This window comes from Bos grunniens, chromosome 9 (assembly GCF_055505025.1).
Source record: "Bos grunniens cultivar Pamir isolate PY7600 chromosome 9, Bosgru_T2T1.0, whole genome shotgun sequence".
In the NCBI taxonomy this organism is placed as follows: domain Eukaryota; kingdom Metazoa; phylum Chordata; class Mammalia; order Artiodactyla; family Bovidae; genus Bos; species Bos grunniens.
The window spans coordinates 89,527,346-89,539,593 of NC_141173.1; the positions used below are offsets into that span (position 1 = coordinate 89,527,346).

Genomic DNA, 12,248 nt, shown 5'->3' on the forward strand with positions numbered 1-12,248 from the left:
GCAGACATTTATTTCTCATATTGCCAGAGGTGGGGAAGTCCAAGATCAAGGGGGTAAGAGTTCTCTTCCTGGCTTGCAGACACCCACTGTCTTGCCGTATCTTCACATGGCAGACTGAATTAGCAAGATCCCTGGTGTCTTTTATAAGCCACTAATCCCAACACGAGGACCCCACCCCCATGGCTCCATCTGAAGATAATTATCCCTCAATGGCCCCATCTCCAAACACCATCATACTGGATGTTAGGGCTTCAGCATTTGAATTTTGAGGGGATACCATTCAAATAATTATTTTTTTTCCAGCTTTTTCTTAAGAAAAATGTCAAACACATATAGAAAGGGTGAAGGAATACAGTGAGCATCCATTTATTATACATCCAAATGCAACAATTGTTACCACTTTTCTGTATTTGCTTTATTACCTGGTACACATGTACACATATTTGCAGAATCACTTGAAAATAGGTTTAGACGTTATATGTATTGTTTCTGACCACTGAAGCTTAAGAATAAGGACATTATCCTACATGACCACAATATCATTATCACATCTAAAAGTCAACAGTGATGCCACAGTATCGATTACTCATGGAGGTTTCCAAGCCTCCTTTTTTGTACTCTTGAAAGGTGAAGTTTAATCTCCCTCCCCTTGTGGGCTGGATGAAGTGGCTCACTTCCTGTGACCGGAATATGTCAGAAGTGGTGGTCAAATCTCACTTTGGAGATTGGGTTATAAAAACACTGTGGCTTTTGTCTTAGATACACTCTCTTGAATTCTCTTGAGTCACTGCTTTTGAGGGAAGCCAGGTGTTACATGGGGGGCACTCAGGTAGAAGTTGCATGGCCCAGGAGCCCAGGAACTGAGGCCTATCACCTACCATATGAGTGAGACTGGAAGTGAATCCTCGTTCAGCTGAATCTTGAGATGATAGTAGCCCTGGTCAACAGTTTGATTATAGCCTTATGAGAGACCTTGAATCAGAAACATCCAGCTAAGTCGGTCCCAGATTTCTGGCTCATAGAGCTGTGAGATAATACATGTTTGTTGTGTTAAGCCATTAAGTTTGGGCTAATTTTTTACACAGCAATAGATAATACACATCTAATATTGACTTTCAAATGTAATCATTTTCTACAAGAATGTCTTTTATAGCTGTTTTTTTCCCCAAATTGCAGTACGTTCTAGGTTCATCCATTGCATTTTTTGGTTATTTTTAGGCTTTTATAGTTTTTTTTTTAATAGCATTAAAAAAGATGTTATTGACTTCTCATACAGAGTACAAAGCAGTGGCCTGATTGTTTCTTCAAGATGTATTTAACTTGCTTAACTATACCCTATACAGGTAAAGTTGGATTTAGAGGCAGTATTGGATTCAGGTTAAACCTTTTTGGCAGGAATATTTCAAAGATAAAGTTGTAAACTTCATATTGAATTGCATTAGAAGCAAATAGTGTTAGATTGTTCCATTGTTGCTGAAACTGTTTGATTGCCCATATCTTCGGTGAAAAGGTACATTTTATTTTCTGAAGCCAAGTAAGGAGAAAAGGAAAGATATAAACATCTGAATGCAGAGTTCCAAAGAATAGCGAGAAGAGATAAGAAAGCCTTCTTCAGCAATCAATGCAAAGAAAGAGAGGAAAACAACAGAATGGGAAAGACTAGAGATCTCTTCAAGAAAATCAGAGATACCAAGGGAACATTTCATGCAAAGATGGGCTCGATAAAGGACAGAAATGGTATGGACCTAACAGAAACAGAAGATATTAAGAAGAGATGGCAAGAGTACACAGAAGAACTGTACAAAAAAGATCTTCATGACCCAGATAATCACGATGGTGTGATCACTGACCTAGAGCCAGACATCCTGGAATGTGAACTCAAGTGGGCCTTAGAAAGCATCACTATGAACAAAGCGAGTGGAGTTGATAGAATTCCAGTTGAGCTATTCCAAATCCTGAAAGATGATGCTGTGAAAGTGCTGCACTCAATATGACAGCAAATTTGGAAAACTCAGCAGTGGCCACAGGACTGGAAAAGGTCAGTTTTCATTCCAATCCCAAAGAAAGGCAATGCCAAAGAATGCTCAAACTACCGCACAGTTGCACTCATCTCACACACTAGTAAAGTAATGCTCAAAATTCTCCAAGCCAGGCTTCAGCAATATGTGAACCGTGAACTTCCAGATGTTGAAGCTGGTTTTAGAAAAGGCAGAGGAGCCAGAGATCAAATTCCCAACATCTGCTGGATCATGGAAAAAGCAAGAGAGTTCCAGAAAAACATCTATTTCTGCTTTATTGACTATGCCAAAGCCTTTGACTATGTGGATCACAATAAACTGGAAAATTCTGAAAGAGATGGGAATACCAGACCACCTGACCTGCCTCTTGAGAAACCTGTATGCAGGTCAGGAAGCAAGAGTTAGAACTGGACATGGAACAACAGACTGGTTCCAAATAGGAAAAGGAGTCCGTCAAGGCTGTATATTGTCACCCTGCTTATTTACTTATATATAGAGTACATCATGAGAAATGCTGGACTAGAAGAAACACAAGCTGGAATCAAGATTGCAGGGAGAAATATCAATAACCTCAGATATGTAGATGACACCACCCTTATGGCAGAAAGTGAAGAGGAACTCAAAAGCCTCTTGATGAAAGTGAAAGAGGAGAGTGAAAAAGTTGGCTTAAAGCTCAACATTCAGAAAACGAAGATCATGGCATCTGGTCCCATCACTTCATGGGAAATAGATGGGGAAACAGTGGAAACAGTGTCAGACTTTATTTTTGGGGGCTCCAAAATCACTGCAGATGGTGACTGCAGCCATGAAATTAAAAGATGCTTACTCCTTGGAAGGAAAGTTATGACCAACCTAGATAGCATATTGAAAAGCAGAGACATTACTTTGCCAATAAAGGTTCGTCTAGTCAAGGCTGTGGTTTTTCCTGTGGTCATGTATGGATGTGAGAGTTGGACTGTGAAGAAGGCTGAGCACCGAAGAATTGATGCTTTTGAACTGTGGTGTTGGAGAAGACTCTTGAGAGTCCCTTGGACTGCAAGGAGATCCAACCAGTCCATTCTGAAGGAGATCAGCCCTGGGATTTCTTTGGAAGGAATGATGCTAAAGCTGAAACTCCAGTACTTTGGCCACCTCATGCGAAGAGTTGACTCATTGGAAAAGACTCTGATGCTGGGAGGGATTGGGGCAAGAGGAGAAGGGGACGACAGAGGATGAGATGGCTGGATGGCATCACTGACTCGATGGACGTGAGTCTGAGTGAACTCCGGGAGTTGGTGATGGACAGGGAGGCCTGGCGTGCTGCAATTCATGGGGTCACAAAGAGTCGGACACGACTGAGTGACTGATCTGATCTGATCTGATCTGAAGGTATCTGTAGGGTGAGAGTTGGCAGATTATTTATTTCTGTTCCCCCTTGAGTTACCTAGTGATGTTTTCATCTATTGGTTCTTGCCTGGATTAATTTATATCAGGGGTGGCAAAGTGGTAATATTCAAATTTCATCATTCCTTCTACTTATTAGTCAACATTCTTCCTAAAGAAAAGCTTTTTATTTTCTTTCTTATTATTTTCAAATCTATGGACACATGGAATTTTATTTACTTACTATTAATAATCAATTATTCTCCTTTTGGCTTTCCAAATCCTCCATGTTTGGCCAGAAGGAGTCCCTGCAAGATTGTCTCTGTGACCTTATAACTTGACTCCTTTAGTCTTTCAATGCTTCTGTGCTTTTAAACAGAATATATCTTAGGCTCACTTACAATTTTCAGACCACAGAACTGAAATCAGCCTGTTCTCAATGGAATTTTGGCTCCTTTTACTGGGGAAGAGTGCTTAGCAACCAAGATTCAGGCTTTAGGTATGCTCATTGCTATTGGGATGTCATTGCTTTTAGTGGATAAAGCTAGAAATGCTTTTTTAGAAATGAATTAATGCCGATACTTTTGGGAACTTTTTATTTGATATTGGAGTATAGCTGATTAACAATACTGTGATAGTTTCAGATGAACAGTGAAGGGATTCAGCCATACATATACATGTGTCTGTTCTCCTTCAAAGCCCCTCGCATCCAGGCTGCCACATCACATTGAGGATAGTGCTGTGTAATTCTCATATTTTTAATTAAAAGTAATATTTTAGAGTTTTCTTAATATCCTTTTACTTTATATGAGTTATCTTTTGGATCCTAATAATAATATTTACTCATTTGCTTTGTCTTATAAATATATATATATATGTCTTATAAATAAATATAAATAAGATTATTTAAAAATGACACTTTCAGTATTTTACCTATAAGTAAACTTTCTTAGTGAAATTTATGACTTTCAGAGTTTTTACTTTAGTACTGTCAGCAATCATGAGTATAATAGTCACAATTTACCAATCACTTGGAAATTTGGAAAACTCAGGAGTGGCCGGCCACAGGACTGGAAAAGGTCAGTTTTCTTTCCAATCCCAAAGAAGGGCAATGCCAAAGAATGTTCAAACTCCTGCACAATTGTACTCATTTCACATGCTAGCAAAGTAATGCTCAAAATTCTCCAAGCTAGGCTTCAACAGTACATGAAGTGAGAACTTCCAGATGTTCAAGCTGGATTTAGAAAAGGCAGAGGAGCCAGAGATCAAATTGCCAACATCCGTTGGATCATTGAAAAAGCAAGAGAGTTCCAGAAAAACATCTACTTCTGCCTCATTGACTACGGTAAAACCCTTGACTGTGTAGATCACAACAAACTGGAAAATTCTGCAAGGGATGGGAATGCCAGACCACCTTACCTGCCTCCTGAGAAATCTGTATTCAGGTCAAGAAGAAACAGTTAGAACTGGACATGGAACAACGGGCTGGTTCAAAATTGGAAAAGGAGTACGTCAAGGCTATATATTGTCACCTTGCTTATTTGACTTCTATGCAGAGTACATCATGAGAAACACTTGGCTGGATGAAGCACAAGCTGGAATCAAGTTTGCTGGGAGAAATATCAGTAACCTCAGATATGCAGATGACACCACCCTTATGGCAGAAAGTGAAGAAGAACTGAAGAGCCTGTTGATGAAGGTGAAAGAGGAGAGTGAAAAAGCTGGCTTAAAACTCAATATTAAAAATACTAAGATCATGGCATCCAGTCCCATCACTTCATGGCAAGTAGATGGGGAAACAATGGAAACACTGAGAAACTTTACTTTTCTGGGCCCCAAAATCACTGCAGATGGTGAAATTAAAAGACATGAAATTAAAAGACTTTTACTCCTTGGAAGAAAAGCTATGACAAATATAGACAGCATATTAAAAAGCAGAGACATTACTTTGCTGACAAAGGTTCATCTAGTCAGAGGTATGGTTTTTCCAGTAGTACATGTATGGATGTGAGTGTTGAACCATAAAGGAGGCTGAGCACTGAAGAACTGATGCTTTTGAACTGTGTTGTTGGAGAAGGTTCTTGAGAGTCCCTTGGACTGCCAGGAGATAAAACCAGTCAATCCTAAAGAAAATCAACCCTGAATATTCATTGGAAGGACTGATGCTGAAGTTGAAGCTCCAGCACTTTGACCACCTGATGTGAAGAGCTGACTCATTAGAAAAGACCCAGATACTGGGAACAATTGAAGACAGGAGAAGGGGATGACAGAGGACAGGATGGTTGGATGGTCTTACCAACTCAGTGAACATGATGAGTTTGAGCAAACTCTGGGAGATGGTGTTGGACAGGGAAGCCTGGCGTGCTGCAGTCCATGGAGTCGCATAGAGTCGGACACGACTGAGTGACTGAACAACAACAACGCCAATCACTTGCCATTAGCATAGTCATTTTGCTAGGTGCTCAGAGAGGTTATGTACTGTGCTCAGTATGCACAGCTATTAAGTGGCAAATGATTTGAACCCTGGTCATGATGTTGTCTTACTTTTAACAGTAATCCCCTTTATATATAGATTCACGGCTGCTTCCTACATACAAGTCTGGTGCCAAAAATTATTTGTCAGGGGAACAGTAAAGATGAATAGCTGTGCAAATTTCCTCAGTGAATGAATGACGTTAATTTGATTATAGATAGTAATTACTAACTTTTCAAGCCTAGAAAATTATGAAGAATTGAGTTTGTCTATAAAATGCATTTTTGGAGATGAGCAATAGGAAATGACAATATGTTGTAAGAGCACATTAAGAAGTATAGAATTTATTCCTCTTCTTATGTAAGTGTCTTTACCCTTGTAAATGACTGGTGATGCAATGTTGTTCAGACTTGTGAAACACATTCACTTTGGGATCAAGTTCCTGCCAAAATAATAAAAGTTATAAAAAATATGGGCAATAAAAAGCTTGAGGTCTTTAATAAAGTGCTCATTCATGGGATTATGACTCCAGAGATTTACTACTGAAAAACACTGTCAAGTGGTTTTACTGACACATTAACGGTCTCAGAGAGAACCTTCATAATGCTTTCTAAAGCTCTGTTTTTGGGGTAGGAAACTTACTTTACTAGTAAAGTCCTGAATGACTGCAGAGAAAGAAGTTTCTGAAGGGCTGGGTTGCTGTTTCTACCAAACTCAGCTTTTCTTATTTTATTAATAATTTGTTGTTACTTTATGAAAATTTCCCAAGTAAAAACCCAGGTAGTTTGTTATGTGTATGGAAGATATATTATTTGAAAATCTTTAACAGTTAAAGATTGCAGTACATTTAAAAAAGTATTGAAGTTTGGCACCTTTTTGTTGTCTTGAAGTAATCTAAAGCTGAGAAAAGGAGTCATTTTATCTATATTAGCCATGTACATTTGCTATAGACTAGATGTTTCAATCAATGAATCAGGAATTAAACTTACATAATGGATTTAAAACTGCTTATTTTCCTTCACACTGTTCACATTTTCTTTAACTCTAGTGGCCAGAATTGAAGCTAGGAAAGCATATTGGTTTTGGAGTCAGCAAGCTTGGTTTGGAAGGATGTTCCTTCTGCTCTCTTGGTTTGTTGTCCCGCAGCAGAGTGTTTGTAAGAAGGAAGAGGATAAGACAGACACACCGAGCCGAGTGGCTAAGAGGCCAGGCTCTTGGGTTTTTTTCTAGGCTCCAGAATTGTTTGACTGTGTGATCTAAGGCATATGACTTTACCTCTTTGAACTTCAATTTCTTTGTATGTGAAACTGGAAAATAATTTAAAGGTCTATCTCTTACAATTATTGTTAGGATTGAATGATGTAATATACATAAGGTACTCAAGACAAGCCCAGCATATAATTGATGCTCAGTGTTTTAATTTTCTTTTCCTCATTAAATAATGAGGAATAATAATAATAATAATAATAAATAACCGTATGTTTATTTTAATCAATACTTTTATCTAGGGATTAAAATAAACATATGGTTATTTTAAGAGTACAGACATATGGAAAGGGTTCCTGTAAGTGAGAAATTATTAGACAGGTAAATTACTAAAGAAATTAAAGATCTCTTTACAGTCCTAGAATCACAGTGTTGGAAGTGACCTTAAGACCTTTTAGAATCTAGCTTATCTAACTCTCTATGTGAAATAAGAATCATCTTTAAAGTGTCCCTCTATAGTTAGCATCCAGCCTTCCCTTGAGCTCCTTAAGAGTCAGGGAACTCATTTCTATACAAGGGGGTCCACCTTCTCTGTGAAGTTCTAACTGTTTGACACTTCTTCATTGTAGCAAGTCAGGATCAGAATCCCTGTAATTCATGTTGTCATCCTGGCTCTATCTTTTTTCTCTCAGTTTTATTGAGATATAATTGATATATGGCACTGTATACGTTTAAGATGTATAGCATAATGGTATGACTTACATCATGAAACAATTATACAGTAACTTTAGTGAACATTCATCATCCTATTAAAGAAATAGAAGAATTCTATTTCTTTAATAAACAAAATTAAATAGAAAAAGGCTTTTTCCTTGTGATGAGAACTCTCAGGATTTTCTCCTAGCAACTGTTATGTGTTACATACAGCAGTGTTATTTGTGCTTATCATGTTGTCCATTGCATTCCTAATACCTGGTTATGTTTTAAGTGGAAGTTTGTACCTTTTGAATGCCTTCCTCCAATTTCCCCTTCCCCTGTGTCCCACCCCTGGTAACCACAAATCTGATCTCCTTTTCTACGACTTCATTTGTTTGTTTTTGAGATATATTTGTCCTACAACACTATGTTAGTTCCCGTTATGCAACCTAGTGATTTGGTATTCCTATACATTTCAAAATGATCATCAGGATAAGTCTAGTTACTATCACGATGAAAAGATATATTACCTGTGCTTAGTCGCTCAGTCATGCCTGCTTCTTGCAACCCCATAGACTGTAGCCTGCTAGGCTTCTCTGTCCATGGGACTCCCCAGGCAAGAATACTGGAGTGGGTTTCCATTTCCTTCTCTAATATATTACTTAATTATTGACTGTATTCCCCACACTGTATATTTCGTACCTATGATTCATTTATTTTGCAACTGGAAGTCTCTACCTCTTAATCTCCCTTACCTACTTTTTTCCTTCCCTCATCCACTTACCCTTGGCAACCACCTGCTTGTTCTTTGTATCTCTGACTCTGTTTCATTATGGTTGTTCATTTGTTCTGTTTTTCAGATTGCACATATAAGTGAAATCATAAACTATTTGTCTTTCTCTGTCTGACTTATTTCACTCAGAATAATACCCCATAGGTCCAACCATGTTGTTGCAAATGGCAAAATTTCATTTTTTTATACCTGAGTTGTATGTATATGCATGTATATATGTATATCTCTTTGTTTATATATCTTTTTCTTTTATCTATTCATCTATATGTAGGCTCTCAGGTTGCTTCCGTATTATAAAAAATGCTGCAAAGAATATAGGGGTGCACATATCTTTTATAATTAGTATTTTAATTTTCTTTGGATAAATATCCAGGAGTAGAATTGCTAGGCCATATGGTTGTTCAATTTAAAAATTTTAAGGCATCTCTATACTGCTTTCCACAGCAGCTGCACCAGTTTACATTCCACCAACCTTGACCAAGGGTTTCCTTTACTTCATGTCCTCACCATTTGTTGCTCTTTGTTGTTCATTGATAACAACTGTGCTGACAGGTGTGAGATAATATCTCTTTGTGATTTTGATTTTCATTTTTCTGATGATTAATGATGTTGAGCATATTTTCATGTGTCTGTTGGTCATCTGTCTGTCCCTTGGGAAGAATATCTATTCAAATTCTCTGTCCATTTTTCAATCTGAGTTTTTTTTTTCCCTGATGTTGAGTCGTATCAGTTCTTTGGGTATTTTGGATATTAACCTGCCATAAGATTTATTGTTTGCAAATATCTTCCGTTCACTAGGCTGCATTTTCATTTTGTTGATAGTTTGCTGTGCAACAGCTTTTTAGTTTCATGTAATCCCATTTATTTATTTATATTAAAAACATGTTTTTACAATGTTGGTTTCTGCCATACAACAACACAAACCAGCCGTAGTTACATATACACTCTCTCCCTCCCTAGCCTCCCTTCCCTCCTGCCATCCCATCCCTCTAGGTCATACGGAGCATCAGACTGGGCTCCCTGCTCTGCATAGCAACTTCTCGCCAGCTGTCTATCTTACACTTGATAGTATACATGTGTCAATGCTACTTTCTCCATTCGTCCCTCTCTTGCCCTCTCCCACCGTGTCCACAGGTCCATTCTCTCCATCCTTGGAGCTCCATTTCTTCTCTGCAAGTAGGTTCATCAATATCATTTTTCTTAGAAGGTCTGAGCAGATATTTCTCCAAAAAAGACATACAGATGGCCAAAAAACACATGAAAAGATGCTCAGCATCACTAATTATTAGAGAAATGCAAATCAAAACTACAATGAGGTATCACCTCACACCAGTTAGAGTGGCTATCATCAAAAAACAAAAAAATCTACAAACAGTAAATAATAAGGAGGATGTGGAGAAAACGGAACCCTCCTACACTGTTGGTGGGAATGTAAACTGATACAGCCATTATGGAGAACAGTATGGAGATTCCATTTATTTATTTTTGAGTTTGTTTCCTTTGCCTACTAAGACTAATGTCAAAGAGCATACTGCCTATATTTTCTTCTAGAAGTTTTGTGGTTTCAGATCTTCAGAAATGACATGAAGACATGTGGTTTCATGTCTTCAGATTAAAGACATTTAAGTCTTTAATCCATTTTGAATTTATTCTTGTTCGGGGTTTGAGGAAGTACTCCAGTTTGATTCTTTTGCACGTAGATGTGCACTTTACCCAGCAACATTTATTACAAGAGGCTGTGTTTTCCCCACATTATATTCTTTCCTCCTTTGTTGTAGATTAATTTCCCATATAAACGTGAGTTTATTTCTGGGGTCTCTATTTTATTCTATTGATCCATGTATCTGTTTTGTGCCAGTACCATACGTTTTTGATTACTGTCACTTTGCAGTAATACTTTGAAATCAGGGAGCATGATACCTCCAGCTTTGTTCTTTTTTCTCAGGATTGTTGTGACTGTCTGAGGTCTTCTGTATTCCCCTACAAATTTTAGAATCATTTGTTCTAGTTCTGTGAAAAATACCTTTGGTACTTTGATAGAAATTGCATTGAATTTGTAGATTGCCTTGGGTGGTATGGTTGTTTTAATTATTTCAATCCATGAGCATGGTATATTTTTCTATCTGTTTCTATTACCTTTGGTTTCTTCACCAGTGTGTTATAGTCTTCTGAATACAGGTCTTTTACCTCCTTAGATTTATGTCTAGGTATTTATTCTTTCTGAGCCAATTGTAAATGAGATAGTTTTCTTGATTTCTCTTCCTGATAGTTGTTAGTGTGTAGAAATGTAACAGATTTTTCATATTAATTTTCTATCCTGCAACTTTCCTGAACTCATTAATGAGTCCGGGTAGTTTTTTGGTGACATCTTTAGAATTTTCTATGTATTAGTATTATGTCATCTGCAAACATGATAGTTTTACCTGTTTATTTCCACTTTAGATTTTTTTTTATATCTTTTTCTTGTCTGATTGCTGTGGCTAAGATCTCCAGTACTACATTGAGAAAAAGTAACTAGAGTGAGCACCTTTATCTGTTCCTAAACTTAGAAGAAATGCTTTCACATTTTCACCATTGAATAGGATGTTAGCTGACATATATGGCCTTCTTTACATTGAGGTATGTTTCATCTATGCCCACTTTCTGGAGAGTTTTTATCTTAAGTGGGTGTTGAATTCTGTCAAAATCTTTTTTGCATGTATTGAGATAATTATATGATATTTATTTTTCAATTTATTAATGTACTGTATCACATTGTATCATTCTTGCATCCATGGGATAAATCCCAATTGATCATAATGTATGATCTTCTTAATGTATTGTTAAAATTGATTTTGCTAGTATTTTGTTGAGGTTTTTTTTACATGTATGTTTATCAGTAATACTGGCTTGTGATTTTCTTTTTAGTGATGTTTTTGTCTGGTTTTGGTATCAGGATAATGCTGGCCTTGAAAACAAGTTTGGATGTGTTCCTTCCTTTGCAATATTTTTTTTTTTTGAAAGAATTTGAGAAGGATAGATGTTAACTCTTCTCTAAATGTTTGGTAGAATTCACCTATGAAGCCATCTGATCCTTAATTTTTGTTTATGAGAAGTTTTAAAATTACTGATTCAATTTTATTACTGGTGTTTAGTCTGTTCATATTTTCTATTTCTTCCTTACCCAGTCTGGGAAGATTGTGTGTTTCTAGGAATTTGAGCTGGCCAAGTGGTGCAAGGTGTCCCAGAGCTGGTGTTGGCTCCTTCATGTGGGGGGCCGGGTCCTGCTATGGCAGACTCCTGGGTTACAGTGGTCCTGGGTCTGGTGCCTGTCTGCTGGTGAGTGGGGCTGGTTCCTGCAGCCAAGTAAGGTCCCAGGGGTCCCAGGGCTAGTGAGGTGCACTGGGGGGTGGGGGGTGGTCCTGGGCACTCTGATGGGTGGGTTAGGGAATCACGGGGTCGTAAGGCAGCTAGCCTACTGGTGGTGCTATATCCCTGCGCAGCTAGCTACTTGGCCTGAGACGTCCCAGTCCTGATGCCAATGGGATGGTGGATGGGTCTGCAACCTGGTGCTAATAAGCTAGAGGGAAGATTCTAAAATGGTGAGGCATTAAAATGTAAATGAACACTAAAATAATATCTGCTCATATTATAAAAAATTTAAAATGTTCATAAGACCCCAAAATAAAATTAAGAATCATCTCTCCTTCCACTTCTAGCC

At 37.8% G+C, this 12,248-nt stretch overlaps 1 protein-coding gene across 15 annotated transcripts in view; it reads left to right on the top strand.

The window, feature by feature from the left end:
• CCDC170 (coiled-coil domain containing 170) overlaps positions 1-12,248 on the top strand; it is a 95,845-nt gene that overhangs the window by 42,552 nt on the left and 41,045 nt on the right. The window contains exon 2 of one of the 15 annotated variants that reach the window (XM_086318362.1): positions 11,716-11,866. The exons of the other annotated variants lie outside the window; for them this stretch is intronic. Within the exon in view, the coding sequence (XP_086174488.1) occupies positions 11,795-11,866 (72 nt within the window). The 5' untranslated portion in view covers positions 11,716-11,794. The remainder of the gene's footprint in view (positions 1-11,715; positions 11,867-12,248) is intronic. 15 annotated transcript variants of the gene reach the window in all.